Below are 17,506 nucleotides of genomic sequence, written 5' to 3'. Positions count from 1 at the left end.
CCTCTTTATTATTCTAGTCCTCTTTTTTATTATTTAACAGGAGAGGGAAGTTAGTAATATTTTTGGTTTGCCGAGAGTTCATCCTCCCATTATAACCTGTAATCCTACAGAAAATGCTCTTGGAATTGTTCCCCTATTCACATAAGCTTACTTACTGGGCTCAAAGTGTTATGTAATCCCACAGCTGTTGCTTTACCTTAAATTCAATCATTTATATGACTTAGGAGACAAACTAGTATTGGGGGAAGGGGATAAACAACTGACACATCCATTTTTATTTGCTTTTTTACACCAACTTCTAAATGATTGCGATGTATCACTGTTAATTGACTACAGCAGTATTCAAAGGAAAATAATATATAAGCCTAGCATGTTATATATGATATATAGCATTCTGTTAGATCTACAAACTCTGAGATGAATATTGGCTTTTGAAAGAATGTTATAGAAAGATTCTACAAATTGGATGAGGGCAAATAAAGAACTGTATAGCAAAGAGAATCTAATTCAGAGAATAATTCAAGGTAACTAAAGCATTTTGGTCATATCTGCAGAATGAATAACAGTACAAAGATGAAAATTCTGATGAATGGTACAGGTGAGGAGGACAGCCAAGGCAATGATGTGAAGGAGTAGTGTGGAAAAAGTTTGCAGGATTTGAGTCACCTAGCAATGGACAGAGAGAACAGAAATGCAAAGAATGATGAAATAAGCCTGAGACACTAACAGGCATTGATCCATTGGTATGATGATGCTTGCACACAAGCACTACAACCCTCTTGAATCAAAACTTCACTGTTCACGCATTGCATGTTTGTCGGTTGTATATAAAGTTCCTTTACATGAAGAACTATACTAGATAGGACCAAAGTTCACATATGCTTTTATGTGTGAGCGAAGAGTCAATTTTTTTCTGTTACTCTATATCCAGGAAAATCAGCACCTGTTGCCTGTATTAATTTCCCCCATCAAAAAAAATCTGAACATGCCACAATATTAGTGGCATGTTCAGAGTTACCACCTTATTTATTCCTAAACTTTGAGCTGGCTTCAAAAATTTAATATCCCTGGAAATTAATCAGTAACAAAGTGTGCTATAGAGTTTACATCCATTACATCACAGTCACTCATTTCTTACTCAAACACCAAAAGAAAGTACTGAGATATGAAAGAAATTACACTATTCTTTGAGAAATATTAATTATTACCAGGATGCTTAATTCTCACATTTCATACTGAATTAATAGTAATTTAACCTCCTGAAGATGATAATTTAAAATTTTTAACTAAATTCTTGTGCTTATCCAGATTCTATACATCAGTTCTAATTTCATTTTAATTGCTTTACATTAGAGCTCGCCTGTTAAAGAAGTTGGTGATGAGTCTCCCAAGAAAGAGAAAAAAAAGAAAAAAGGACTGAGGACTCCTTCATTCCTTAAAAAGAAAAAACACAAGAAAGAAAAGGAAGACAAGGAAAGGGAGAAGGCTGCAACTGAGGCTTAAGATTCTATATGGTTAGTATATTCTATAATGTTATGCAAAATTTTAATTTTGTCTCAAACAAAAGCCTATTTTTATGGTGTATCTAGAAATTTTGAAATCCTGTTTCTTTTTATTCAGACTATGTGGTGCCTACATAGCTTTATGGCAGTATTTCAGGTTCCATAGTGTTAAACTCACACAAATAAAAAAGACCATTAAAGACTGCCTACATTCAATTCTATTTGCTGACTTGACACATTTTGTAGGCCTTTCAACTGGTCGAAAAAAAAAAGTTTTGGATAGACATGCAGATTCCCCCCACCTTGTAGAAACTTTTAATCATGCAACACAGAAAAATTCAACAAAATAACTGTTTAAGGCTGTAATGTGAGTTAGGTTTTGGGATCATGAGATAGTATAAATAACATCATCCCTGCATACTCGGAAGCCTGAATTGGCTTGAAAGAAACTTTCACGTTGGTTTTTAGAGTAAGATTTCCAGATAATATAATCCTTATTCTAATGATGGTACTAATGTACTATAAGTTACAAACTTTTTGTGTGGGAATCGCAAATAAAAAAAATTACATCTGTACACAACCTGGTGTTTAGCAATATCAGATTTTTTAATATTTTACAAAGAAAAAAGGAATATCTTATTAGTAATTTCTTTAGTAAAGTTCTTATAAAGATACATTATAAATTCTTATATAGCCACAGTCTTTTGCAACGCTTCGATTACAATAAAGCAAGGACTCACCTCAAATTCCTTTTAATTCTTAAAATTAAACTGGCCAGGGAAGAAAGTACTGAACTTTGTATGTCCCTAAATTCATATTTCCGAATTTAGGGACACAAAACGCACGTGTTGAAATGATAATTTTACTTATTATTAATAAAATAACACTTGATGTTTCAAAAACCCTGTATTGAGGTCATCATCAGAAGGATACATGTGTATAGGAAACCAAGCTACATGCTCTTGCACTCTATAAAGGTAAATTAATCTTTTTCTTAGTCCTCTAGTGATAAAAAAATTTAAAAATAAATAAATTAAATAAAAATCTACAATAAACTCTGCTAAAGTTCTCCTGTACTAAGATTCTTCTGGATCTATATAGTTCAAATTGCCACTGAATGTTGAAGGGGAAAAAAAAAAAAAAAAAAAAACTTCACCAAGTCTTCTTGTATTGCAATCTTTCTTTGGCTTGTTCTGGTTATTATAAAGGTTGCAAATTGGTCCTACACATCATTGGAATGGTTAGACCGAAAATAGACAGATGTTACAATGCACATGTAACCTACCATACATAGAGGAAACAGGGCGAGCCATCCCAATTAGGAAGGACGAACACAAACGACACATTAAATACCTCCATTTTGGAAAAACCAGCCTTTCTGACGATGCACTCCAAACATACCACAGAATTGATTGGAAAGGTATCAAGTCCCTACACTGAGAGGAAATTTAAAGAAGCATGTGAAATGGTCTAACCATTCCAAGGATGTGGAGGACCCATTTGCAACCTTTATAGCATCCAGAACAAGCCAAAGAAAGATCCCAATACAAGAACACTTGAAGTTTTTTTTTTTTTTCCCCTCGACATTCAATAACAACTTGAACTGTACAAGTCCAGAAGAAAATTGTAGTAGAACAATCTAAACTGTACAAATCCAGTAGAATCTTAGTACAGAATTCTAACCATTCCAAGGATGTGGCAGACCCATTTGCAACCTTTATAGCAACTTGAACTGTACAAGTCCAGAAGAATCTTACTACATGAGGACTTCAGCAGAGTATTGTAGTTTTTTATTTAATTTATTTTTATCACTAGAAGTCAGGCTAAGAAAAAGATTAATTAACAGCGTAGATTTAATTTACCTCTATATAGTGCAAGAGCATGTAGCTTGGTTTCCTATACACATGTATCCTTCTGATGATGACCTCAATACAGAGGTCGAAACGTCATCTTACTTTGGAAGATGAAAAAGAAGGAGCTCTTGCCTTCTGGGATACAGACACATGCCACTTTATACCACCATCCTGCTCAGAAACTTGGAATTTTCAAAGCTTTATCCTCTGGGACAGAGCAGAGTGACTTTCATCCTCAGAAATAGCACTGCACCTGGAACAACAGGCTCCACTCACATCATTCCAACAAAATGGATACAAAAAAACCTTTGCCAAACATTATAAAAACAACAAATTCCCACTCCCCAAACCAGGCTATACATATACTACATCAAAGATACAGCAGATAAACTGGGCTCCCTCCTGAAACGACACAAAATCAGAACTGTATACAAATCTCAAAATAAAATTTTTACCAGCCTAAGACTATCGCCTTGATCCTCTCTCCTTTCCAGACATCTACCACATTCCCTGCTAGTGTAGAACTCAATATTTCAGACAGAGACAGGACAGATTAACGTGATCTGGAATGGATAGCCATAAAACGGACTATCTCAACATGCCTTAGAGAAAGACCACTTCATAAGATGAAAGAAAGATATGCTATTTCAGAAATCCTGGTTTAAATCAGAGAGAGAGACCGTTTCTGGAAGTGGCACAAGTTCTGCAGAACCTGGTTAACTGTAACAGGACGGGCAGTATGATTTTAAATAGATTTTGGCACATTGCCCTATCTATCCATCAGCATTAACAACAAGAGTCACCCTTGTTATCTAGGTCCTTTTAATTTGTGTCTTCACTTAGTGAGTGAAAACAGTGTTAAACTGCCTCTGATAATGCTAGCTTAAGCTAGTGAAACATTGGCTGTTCAATAAGTTATAAGACTATATTTATAGAGAAAACAGATTACCTTTAATTGTCATCATTTACATGGTCTTTTTCGAAGTAACTACTGTGAGACATGATGCATTTGTCCCAACGTTGCGTCCACTTCTTAAACACTTTTGAGAGTTCTTTCAAAACCGCTTTTACGCATGCTTTGTTGCTTTCAAAATGGCGGCCCTTCTTAGTGGTTTCTTGAGCTGAGGAAACAGCCAGAAATCGCATGGTGTGAGATCAGGACTATGGTAGGTTATCTATGTTGTTCTTCTGTAAAACATCCACTACACAACCAGCAATATGTGGCCTTGCATTATCGTGGTGCAATAAGAAGCCATTCTTCAGCAATGGACGCTTCCTTTTGACATGCTGTACTATTGTCCGTAAAACATCCGCATAGTATGAGCCGTTTACAGTATTCCCGGGTTCTACAACGTGTTGGTAAACAATGCCTTCGTAGTCAAAAAACATTATGGTCGTAACTTAATGGGCATGTTAACCTTGTTCCCTTTCCCCCACTAGTAAAAATGAAATTGAAGAGGATGAATAGACTGAAGAATACATATAAAGGAATTTCAACAGCAAGATCTGTTTTGGAACGTGGGCTCTTTATTTTAAGGTCAAGCATTGTACACTTCTGAATCAAAAAATTGGAATAATCAAAGAAAATGTGTTGAATGATTTGAAATCTAATTTATTGCATAAAAAATATATTACGAAATATGAATTAGCATTATCTAAAGCGACGTACTTTGTAGACTATATAACCACGTAAACAATTTATATTATAAAAATAGAATATAAATTATAAGCAAACTTTATTTGAAAACATTAAATAATTTTTAACGTGATTCAAAATATTAGAGTATTCCAAATTTTTCCAATTGGTTTTAAGGTGAGCATAGAAATAGCATATAGTTCAGTAGCTATGGGACTGACGTGTGGGGAATAGTTTGCGCATGGATTTTAGTTAATCATTTGCTAAACATGGGTCGAACGAGTGACATGGCGGAAGCTAAAAAGTTTCATATGGTGTCTCTACACAAAGAAGACCAAACTCAACAGATTGAAATGTTCTCAAGCAACCATGAGTTGAGTATTGAGACAGTATTCTAATAACTGAAATTTTCAAAATAATCGCTGCAATAGTGGTCAAAAGATAACTGCATCAAGAGAGGAGATTGAAGAATATCATGAAGAAAAACTGCTTCTGCAGTATATGTTTAATTCTACAATGCTGAGACAACTTCACAAATTGGGTTTTAAATCACATCTGCTTAAGACAAAGCCACTTATGACTGCTATGGAGTCAAGACGACTAGAAAAAAGGTACTTTTTAGCAATGAAAGTATGTTTTGTGTATCCCATGGTCATCAAGAGATATATGTTTGGCATCTTAAGCAAGAAGCATTTGATAAAAAAAACGCATAAAACGTTCGGTGAAATTTGCGAACTCTGTCATGGTATGGGCTTGTCTGTTTGCAGAGGGTCTAGGTAGGCTGTGTATTGTGTACGAAAGAGTCAATTCCAAAGTGTAGTAAGAATTTCTTGAGCACTTTATGTTACCGACATTGGAAGACTTATGTGATGGTGATTTCCTTTTTCAGCAAGATTCAGCTTGTCACACTTCCAAGACAACTAGTGGTGACTCAAAGAAAGGCAAATCAGTGTAATTCCTTGGCCAGCAAATTTGTGGGGAATTATGAAGAAAATCTTTAAGAAGTTGCCACAATAGACAAAAATTAACTTGTTTCTAGTCTGCATATTGAACACATATGGGCATGTTTTGATAAAAAAAAAAAAAAAAAGACTGTAAACAGCTAGTAAATATGCAAGAAAGTACTAATTTTTGTGCATTTATTTTTAGTTTTCTTATTTATATTACATACTTTGTAGATTATATAACCATGTAGATTTAGATTATGCTAATTCATATTTGGTAATAATTATTTTCTATGCAATAAATTAGAATTACAAGTCATTCGACACATTTTTTTTTATTTGAAAAATTAATTGTTTCATCTGTAATGATCAAATGGGTACACAAAAGTGTTGCAAAGAAAGAAAGTATATTGGTATTACTGTATAGGTTTAGTCTGGTTCTGTCACAGTTGTGAGATAAATGCTTACGTTAATAAGGTTTCCTTATAATTACCAGTTCATCCTTTTCAGCATTTAACCAGTATGGTGTAAGTCCTTTACAAAAGTCTGACAGACAAATTCATCTTTGTAGTGGTAGAGATGTATATAGAAGCTTTTTTAGCAAAAGCAGAGACTCTAGCTTGATGCTTCATAAATGGGATAATTTATAGGTATAGCGGTCCAGTGTTGGGTGTCAGCTGCTAAACATATAAATAAAATTTTCAACAGCCTTTGACCTATTGCAGCATCTTTTTGAAAGACTGAACAAGTTTATAAAACAGATTCTTTTCAATTTATCTCTTCATACACAACTGACAAAGTTTTATCCATTTAACAAGACAGATTCATATTCAGGGCATTTATTATCATGATAATAAATTTACCCCCCCCCCCCCCATAAAAAAAAAAGAAAAGTTTCAGGGATAGAAAAACAATTCAAACTAATTTCTTTATTTACAAACTAGGAGGCTCTGCCCCCTAGTTTTTCAATAATTCCAAATTATTGAAACAATTTGGAATTATTGTTTGCAAATAAAATAAGTACATGCACTATCTTTACCCTTCTCCATTCTGGTAGCCAATCAAATGTTTTATAAAAGATTTCATGTTCAGATCACGAAATATGTTTAAAAATGATAGCCATTAGAGGTTGATTGTCCTCTCATACTTTTTGATTGGAATTTGTACACAAACTGCATTAAAAATTTTTGTGTGAAATACACGTTTTTTTTTTTTAATTTCCATAATTTCCTTTGTTTAAAATTTCTATAGCTCACCACTGCTGATATGTATCCTGGTGGGTGGGAGATATTATGATACTACTATATGAAAAGTTCATACTGATTTCTTATAGCCAATTTTCCTCCAACTTAATCTGTCCGAACTCCAGTATCATAAGATCTTATACTTTGTTCTTAGGTACTTATTACTATATCAATTCACTTAGATCTGGTATTCCTCATCTTGCCATCTTCACTAAAAAATTGTACCTAAATGGCCAAACGGTTTTGATGGTTCTATATAGTTTTCCCTATCCAGCATGCCACTGCTATATTTCTCTTGTTCTCACTTTGAGATGAAGCTCTGTTTAAGCAGGTGATACCATAGCCAACATGAAATTCCATCAGTTTTTTTTTTTTTTTTTTGGTTTAAGCCAATCAAGATTAAATTTGGCTCAGCTTGAATCCCAGGTTGTCAGTCTACATGCAGAAACTACAAAATGTAAAATACAAACATGTTTACAGAATACTCTTTTCTATCTACCATGGAGAGGTAACCGACTTAAATATCCAGTATCACTCAAATGACTTCAAACAATGAAAACTGCAAAACTCCAATATTCTAAATTTTAATGTGTCATGATGTCTCTAATAACTTTTGTTTTCTATAGAGAAAATCTGTGTAGGTGCAGAAACTGGTCAGTTATTTGGTGAAATAATTTTTAACTAGAAATATGAATGAACAATATACAAAACTTAATTTAGAACGAATGGCCGAATTTTTTTTTTACAGCTGAGACACATTAACTCCACGTATCCCACCCTTTACCGATAGGTGATAGTTTCTCACCAAACTTCAAAATTGTGCAGTGGTAGCCTTAATATTTTAAGGATGGATTAAGGCTACTGCTGTACAATTTTGTTAAAATTAAGTTAGAGGTAAATTACGACGGGAATGGGATGTTCGTCGATTGGTAGAGCCTCTGCTATGAATGGCTCACGCAAAAAGTTAAGCAAGTTTGAGCATGGTTAGTAGTTGGAAGGGATTCAATCGTTCAATGCTGTTGACACACTCTCCCTCGATGTGTCAAATAATAATAATAATATTGTGAATTATACATAAATTTATTATAATTCAATGAATTAGGTTTATATAAAAAGGTACAAAATATATTAAATATTTGAATGCAACGAATGGTACCGCTTTCTTTTAGACACCAGTGAGCATATGCATGGTTTCATGTTGGAGCAGTTTAGTCTCACATTTAGCTGATTTTCCTTCCAGAAAAGGAATTGTTGAAAACCCAACATTTCAACATCAGAGTAATCCTTTAAACTATTTTACTATCTTTTGCAATGTTCTCTGAACTTCTATATCAGGAGTCTTGGTATGATTGTAATGAATAATTTGTTTCTCCTCCCTTACCTTAACAAGCTGATAGCATCATTCAAGACTTAACTCTTTCCTTGTGTGCTCTTTCTTTAAAATGGTCTCTGAGGCCATACCTAAATGCTGAAACAATAACTATTCTATAAAGATTCCCTTCAGGTAGCACATTTAAATCTTCAGTAATACTCAGAAACAGATTAAAAAAAAATGCACTGATGGATTTTCCAGCACATTTTTAAAAGTGGCATGATCAGTGTCTTAAGAAGAAGGTGATATGTTCAGCAATGTTTTAGCTTTGCCTAGTAATATGCTATGTGAACATTAAATCTAATAGAACTAATAGCAGAAAATTATGTGTGTGTGTACTTACGACTGAAGGTCATTATTAGGAGAAACAAGACTAAAAGAATTACTACTTGAACATCATTAGATTGAGTGTGACTTTGTGAAAATAATACCAATCTCAAGACAGTCCAAGATCCCAGGGAGGAATTAACTTCCTAATTAACCAAATACAAGAGTAAAATACATCACAAACAGGATTGCAAAATAAAGTTTAAGCACCAACCTCACGGATGAAGAAATATATTCATTTTATGAAACACTAGACCAAATACAATAGCAATGATACATTCTTTAAGATCCTGATGGGTGATTGCAATGGTAAAGTAGATACAAGCAATGCACATCTAGCAGCCATTGGAAAATATGAACTGGACCAGAGGAACAAAAATCAATTAAAACTGATAGAATTTGCTGAAAGCAGGTCTTTATGTAATGAATACATAAAGACCTGCTTTCTGCAAACAATGGAAATGGCAAAGTCTTTAATGAAATAATTATATTTCAACCAACAGAAAAAATATTTTTCAATACAGGCAATGACCCCAGATTAGTAAAATCAAAAAAACCCTCTCTATTAATTTACCAAATCTGAAATAAATCAAAGAGCTCTTCCAAAAAAAAACGTCTTAATATGAATGAAGATTTTGATAAAAACTATCAATAACTGAAATCCTACTAAATAGTACTGAAAAGATTGGTGGTATTAACCAAAAAGGATAAAAGAGAACTCTAAATTTTCTCAGGAAGAGAAGTGAAAAGAGATCTAGACAAGAGAAGTAGAATTCTCAAAGCTGTGTAAAACAAGGATGACAAACAAGGAAAATCAGAATTACAGTAGAAAACAATACAAGTCTAAAAGTAGTGAGAATAGTTGTCCATAACACAAAATAAATTAATAGCCCTTATAGATGAAAATGGAGTAATTATTAAAGAACATTAATTACTAATTAATGAATTTATCATGAGGTTAAGGAATGCAATCATTATATAATAATGATTGCCTTAACCTTAAAAATGGTGCATTTCATATTAAGTACTACAAACAAGTACCATTCCACTTTCCTTAAATATATAAACTTTTTTTGCAATTATTGCTTTATATGCTGAACTCTAAAGATTTTATTTTTTCAAGCTTAGAAAGAGGAACTCTGCTGACAGCATTTTGATACTTTGTAATTAAAATTATATTCTTATCCCATTAATTATCTCTTAGTTTTGATAAAATATAATTTGTCATTTTTGGTTATACTATTGAAAGGTGAATTAATTTGTGCACTCAAAATATTTTATTTTGCAGATATGGTAAATTGCACATCATACTGCCAACTCCTTCCTACCACTTATTGGCCATGACAGATTCTCATGTTTAGTATCTGAAGTTACAGCAGATTTCTGCTTCTAAGTGCTCTTTGAACATAAAAATCAATGTGTCTTGCATAAAATTCAGGTTGACTATTATAAGCTTCCAGTAGTTCTAGAAAGTTTTTTTAATATATTTTAATAGTTTTTGCTTTGAATAGGTGTTGGAGTTAATATATTGCCATGTTTTTTAATTTTTTTTTTTTTTATTGTTTTTACTGGGTACAACTTGAAATTTAGAGGATATATTTTAAATTATCAAATGTATTTTTATTTAAATATAAAAAGTCTTCAGACCCTGATTGTATTGGTATGTGAACGTATGTATATTTAGTTTAAAAAAAAGTTACATAAATAAAAATGTAGTATATATATATATATATATTCAGCTTTTAGTATTTTGAGTTTGGTGTCATTTTAGATAATCAACTTGCCCAGTGAATTATATCTATTGATGCTTAGGCAGCTTTCAAGCAATACTTCAAACTTAGGTATTCATCAGAAAATAGCTAGCAGTTGTATATACTGCATTCCATCATAGCAAATTTTTAAAAAAATAAATAAATATGCTCCATTTTTATACAGGCTTGCATATTAGAGCCTACTTGATGCTTCAGTTAACTTTTGTATCTCTGGAATGTTAAAATGACCAGTCATTCCATTAAAAATTTTAAGGTGTATTTTTTGTACATTGTTATATAGTGCAGCAATCTTTTAAAATGATATAAAGTTTATATTTTAAATTCAAGACTTTAAATTCAGTTCCTTCCAGCAGTTGTTATGGTGTTGTCAGCACTGTTATTAACATTCGTTTACATTTTTCTTCTGAGTTGTTACTTCAGTTAACAGTGTAATGGGGAAAGGGATGAATTATGAGTATTACTACACATTCTCTAAGAGCAAATAATATGAAAAGAATTTTAATATTTGATCGAAAATATCATACAGCACACATTCAAGTTGTCACATAACTAGAATCTTTTTTTTTTGTTACTCCCACCTCTGAAATGTAAACCTTATATTAGCACAGTGAGTAAGCATGATTTAATGCACTTAAGATTAGGACCAAAAAAAAGTCATGCAAACTCTTTCTAAACGCCAAAACACAATTAAGAGAAACAGATTTGTGCTGTATGATGATGTAGATAAGTGCTCATTATAGTGTACAGAATAGGGGGGAAGTTACTAATTCTATGTGCCACAAGCCATGAACTTTGCTCTGCCTTTCTGTCATTCACTTGTTAAATCATTACAGAAATATATATCATGTATAGCAAAGAAATGGCTGAATCAAATATTGTTAATTGCTGTTCAATACAGTGGTTTTTGTTGTATGCTATACTTTTCCACCATTTGTATAGAACCATGTATACTAATTCATAATGGCTCTATGCAAGGACTCTGAATAGTAGTTTGTGAATAAAGTATTAAAATTTGTTTTGTACTGCTTTTTATTTTTAATGTCTACCTGAATTACATTTTCATCTTTCAAATGTGGTGTTTTTTTTTCTTTTCCTAAGTAGAGCAAAATATATTCACGGGATATCCAATCTTACACCTGCTGAGAGCAAAGCACACACAAATCAACAATTACTATTTACCAAGGTAATAAATTAATACACAGGCATTAATTTCACCTATTATTATTAATAAAATTTTCTTTTCTATTAAAAAAAAATGTGGATTAGAGAGGGTTTCCCAATTCTCTAGTGGAGTGGGCAAGTCAGGAATAGAGATTACTCTGAAGAACAGCAATGGAGTAATAAATAAGAAAGAAAACCTACTCTGAATTTGGAACTGTGTGATTAAGTAGTGAATGATCACTAAATATGTTGACAGACATTAAGGAAATATCCCTAGAACTCTTTGCACAAGTTTCAATCAGACTTCCTATCTTTAAGGGGATGGCATACAAGAACCATTTACTAGATGCTCACAAAGAAAAACTAATAATTGTTATGCAGAGCCAGCTGTAAAAGAATTTAGATTTTTGAATACACAAGTACATATCAACTAATTGTTCTGTATACAAATTATCTATCCAAACAAACCATTTCTAATTTTTAATTATCACATGCACAAGGTTGTAAAAGCTATAACACATCATGCCATTCAAGAGGGAAGTAGGAATTTGTTCATGTGTTTCTTGAACAATCGAAGGCTATATTCTTTGGTGAAGAAAGCATGAGGATGCTGTCCCCAAAATTTCAAGTTCTTATCTGCCATCACCCCTATACTCTGTATCCCAAACTTTAAAACCTTAGGCTCCTACATTGCAAAGCACCTTACATTTGTCAATTTGCAAGGCTGCAACATCCATTGTAGTCCTTATAGTTCTAACTTTACATCATCTGCCTGATGTCTTTTACATACAAATTAAACAATAATGGGCACACAACTCGTGACTTTCCTTCTATGGGATATCACTCTCCCATATGCAACTTTGGTACCTGTCAGGACAGCCAATCTATTATCCAACTTTTCATGTAGCAATCTCTTCAAGGCTTTAGCAAAATTTAAATTAAAGATGCCAAGAAATTATATTCTTGGTTTAATCCTTTATCCAAATATAAGCAAAGTTTGCACGTGAAATGACTTCACGACTGGACAACTCGTATATAGAGGCTAAGGACTGTAAAATCACTTGCCTTAGTATCCCATAATACAAAGTACATCCTTAGAGACATGAATACTGTATGGAAAGGGGTCACTACCCCTTTGGAGCCAGAACCAGAAGCAATACCAAGGTTTAAGTAATGCAGAAGTCATGTATTTCCATATACAAGTAGCCAAAACATAGAAATGTGACTTCTGACTCATACTTGTGAGACCTGTGGGAGCCAGATTCATGAAAGTCATTATATCCATCCACCTTGATTCCTATCTGAGTGTCATCCTCATCTAATTCTGTCACTTATTCCAACTATTTTGGGGCAACCATGCTCTATTAATGCTACAATTTCATTTCCTTTATTTTGAATACTTCTGGCATTTTTAAACACACACAGAACAGAAATAAACTTGTATCCATCGTCCATCCCAAATTCTGTTTCTTGTTTCCTTCTCTAATTCTCTCCACTCATGCCACTCACCTATCCTACTTACCTGCCATTTTATGTCTTTCATTCACTTCTGTCATCACTCTCTCTCTTGCAGCAAGTTTCTCCATCTGACTTACACCACCATCATTTAAATATAGCTTATCTCTTTTATACAGCTACATCTGTCCTTCAAATTCATTCCACACATTCACAAAATGAATTCTGTTCACAAATCTTTGCTAGCATCTCATTCATAATTCTTGCTGTCTCATTTCATCACTATCATACCTGGGAAATAAGCTGACTACCTTTCCTTACCACCCAGTTATCTCCATCCTTACATTCTCCTTGTTGCCATCCAAATCATCTATCTCTTTTGCTGGATTCTTCCTCATATCTAGTGCTTCAAATACTCTGCTTGATCTTCCTCCTGAAAAGCAAACCTTATGCACTTTTTCATTTACCACACCTCTAATAATTTAATCTTCATACATGATCACACTGAAATTTTGCAGTGCAGCCACTGTAAGACTTTTATACCTCCATACTTCAGCATTTCTGGTTGAATATCATCTACTCCTGCTGCCTTTCCACATTTCAGGCTTTTGATGGCTTTTTCTACTTCAAGTACAGATATGTATTCCTGACTGCATCCCTGTTGAGTGTTTTTTTATCACTCTTCTATCACTGCTTGTTTCATTTAGCAATTTTTCGAAGTAATTACTCCATACTTGAACGATGTCTTTTTCTCCAGTTTTCCTGTCACCTTTATCATCTCTAAGGGGGTGCTTAAGTATCAAAGCTGTATAACTGAGAGGAGACCTTCACATAGCCTTTAAAGGAATGCAGAGAACCGACCAGGGCTTCTGACCTAATGACCAATCCTCACCTTCTCGTGGTGCACCCTGTTGGGTATCTACTTGGATAATGAACAAACGAGGATGGGCTGGCAATTTGGGATTTAGCCGACCAAATTGTATTCTTATTGGTTAAACCAAAATAAAAAGTGATGGTACGACATGACAAAATTTCATGCCGGCTGGGGCATCGCCTGATTAAACAAGGCCCCCTGTTGTTTTTGCCAGGGAACCAGGGCGAACAGCAAAAAGTCAGCTACTGGAACAAATCTGAAAACAAACCCCAACTCAACATCACCAGAGTTAAAGATCGGTACTATCAACATAAGAAGCCTGAATGGCAAAGAAATAGAGCCAGCTGAGGAATTAGATAGGTACCAGATCGACAAAATAGGGGTGACTGAAACAAAAAAGACAAAAACTGGTGAGATCTTTCTGAGCAATAAATACAAAATGTTATATTCAGGCAATGACAATCAAGGAAAAGAAGGAGTAGCAATAGTATTCAACACAAAATATAAGGCTAATCTTCTTGAATGGCAGTCAGTCTCAAGTAGAGTAATGTGGGCAAATATGAGAATTGGAAACTGGACAATGAGACTTATTTGTGCCTATGGTCCCACAGAAGGTTCTACTAAGATAGAAGTGGAGAAATTTTTTGAGGCTTTAGAAAAAGCAACTGACACAATGAAAAAGGAACAGTTGATCCTTGTTGGGGATGTAAATAGCAGAGTAGGAAATGATTGTGAGACATACAAAAATATTTTGGGAAAATTTGGAAAAAGCTAATAACAATGGCAAATATCTGTTGGATTTCTGCTCAGGACATGGACTGGTTATTACTAACACCATGTTCTAACATAAAAATGTGCACAAATTCACATGGAGAGAAGAGGCAAGGAATAAGAAAGGTCTCATTGACTATGTTATTGTTGATAGTGATGTTTTCTCGCTGGTGCAGGACACCAGAGTGTACAGAGGATTTGAAATTGAAAATGATCAACTATTTAGTCCTGAGCAGGATAAAATTGAATTTCATATTCAAAAGAATAACATGTAAGAAAGTTTTAAAGCAAATAAAAGTTGAGCAGCTCTCAAGATGTGAACTGTAGACTAAAATACACAAAGATTATTGAAGAAAAAATGAAAGAGTTTGAGAACAGGAATCAAACCTTGGAGATTCAGTGGCAAACTCTGAAGAAAGCATTGATTGATTCTGCCAGAGAGGCATGTGGTGAGGGTTGTCTGCAAGGATAGAAAAATCAGAACTCCATGTTGAATGATATGAACCACATATATGCCTTCTTTCCTATTATTTATAATATGTTATAAATTACAACCAGACCAACTGTTCAATCAAATTTTTTCACCTAGATGTTTTAATATGATCCATGTGTTTTAATTCTATTATGTCACATGGAAACGTTTTTTCTTAGCAGATTTTACACAACTCTCAAAATTGAGAGTCTTGCAAAAACAATAATTTTGCTTTTATGACCAATGCATCTATTCTCTTTTGATGTGTTGATCCTGAGATATGGGGGGGGGGGGGGTTCTTATTTAGGACATGCTATTGCTTAAAATCTTCACTTTTTCATGCCAATTACTCACTAAATTTCATTAATCAAACCTCATTTGTGATTGGTGACTTTCTTATTTATTTTATTTTTATGTTAATTCCATCCACCAATAAAGACTAAGTTTATAGTATATTATGATAATACCATGGCAGACTAAGAGTTAAATAATTCAGAAACTGATTTCTAGAGACAAAGCCCGTTTTTTTCAAGACACAGGAAGTTAAAGAGGCAGTGAAGGAAAAGAAGAAATCATATCAAAAGTTCCTGGCAAATAAGTCAGCTTGTGCTCTTAGAGAATATAGAGACAAATGCAAGAATGCTAAACACTGTGTAAAACTAGCTAAACAAAAGTCATGGGAGGACTTTGGCAAGAATATAGAAAATAAATATCAAGAAGGTGGCAAAATATTCTGGAGGTTGTTGAAGAAGCTTAAGAATGGAGGAAAGAGTGCTATAAAAGGAATTAGAGATGATAAAGGTGACATGAAAACGGGAAAAAAAGATATCCTTGAAATATGGAGTAATTACTTCGAAAAATTGCTAAATAAAACAGGCAGTAATGACAGTACAGTGATAAAAAACACTGACAGGCATGCAGTCAGGAATACATATCCATACCTGAAGTAGAAAAAGCCATCAAAGGCTTGAAATGTGGAAAGGCAGCAGGAGTAGATGATATTCGACCAGAAATGCTGAAGTATGGTGGTATAACAGTGTTTACAGGGGGTGCTTAAGGGTCAAAGCTGTATAACTGAGAGGAGACCTCCACATAGCCTTTAAAGGAATGCGGAGAACCGACCAGGGCTTCTGACCTAATGTCCAATCCTCACCTTCTCATGGTGCACCCTGTTGGGTATCTACTTTGATACTGAACGAACGAGGATGGGCTGGCAATTTGGGATTTAGCCGACCAAATTGTATTATTATTGGTTAAACCAAAATAAAAAATGATGGTACAACATGACAAAATTTCATGCCAGCTGGGACGTTGCCCGGTTAAACAAGGTCCCCATTGTTTTCGCCAGGGAACCAGGGCAAACAGCGAAAAGTCAGCTACTGGAACAAATCTGAAAACAAACCCCAACTCAACATCACCAGAGTTAAAGATCGGTACTATCAACGTAAGAAGACTGAATGGCAAAGAAATGGAGCTAGCTGAGGAATTAGATAAGTACCAGATCGACATAATAGGGGTGACTGAAACAAAAAAGACCAAAACTGGTGAGATCTTTTTGAGCAATAAATACAAAATGTTATATTCAGGCAATGACAATCAAGGAAAAGAAGGAGTAGCAATAGTATTCAACACAAAATACAAGGCTAATCTTCTTGAATGGCAGTCAGTCTCAAGTAGAGTAATGTGGGATTATGAGAATGGGGAACTGGACAATGAGACTTATTTGTGCCTATGGTCCCACAGAAGGTTCTACTAAGATAGAAGTGGAGAAATTTTTTGAGGCTTTAGAAAAAGCAACTGACACAATGAAAAAGGAACAGTTGGTCCTTGTTGGGGGATCTAAATACCAGAGTAGGAAATGATTGTGAGACATACAAAAATATTTTGGGAAAATTTGGAGAAAAGAGCAAAGCTAATAATAATGGCAAATATCTGTTGGATTTCTGCTCAGGACATGGACTGGTTATTACTAACATGTTCCAACATAAAAATGTGCACAAATTCACATGGAGAGAAGAGGCAAGGAATAAGAAAAGTCTCATTGACTATGTTATTGTTGATAGTGATGTTTTCTCCCTAGTGCAGGACACCAGAGTGTACAGAGGATTTGAAATTGGAAGTGA

At 34.0% G+C, this 17,506-nt stretch overlaps 1 protein-coding gene across 4 annotated transcripts in view; it reads left to right on the top strand.

The window, feature by feature from the left end:
* LOC150106320 (protein hu-li tai shao-like) overlaps positions 1-11,672 on the top strand; it is a 469,862-nt gene extending 458,190 nt beyond the window's left edge. For all 4 annotated transcript variants that reach the window (XM_090393077.1, XM_090393078.1, XM_090393076.1 and 1 more), the window contains 2 exons: positions 1,354-1,514; positions 10,167-11,672. In XM_090393077.1, the coding sequence (XP_090249203.1) occupies positions 1,354-1,503 (150 nt within the window). In that variant the 3' untranslated portion in view covers positions 1,504-1,514; positions 10,167-11,672. The remainder of the gene's footprint in view (positions 1-1,353; positions 1,515-10,166) is intronic.
* Positions 11,673-17,506: the final 5,834 nt, after the last annotated feature.

Source organism: Typopeltis vanoorti, chromosome 5, assembly GCF_054136105.1.
Source record: "Typopeltis vanoorti isolate ZY-2024b chromosome 5, IOZ_Tvanoo_1.0, whole genome shotgun sequence".
NCBI lineage: Eukaryota > Metazoa > Arthropoda > Arachnida > Uropygi > Thelyphonidae > Typopeltis > Typopeltis vanoorti.
The sequence above is the reverse complement of the archived record's forward strand: the minus strand, read 5'-3'. Positions and strand labels throughout refer to the sequence as shown.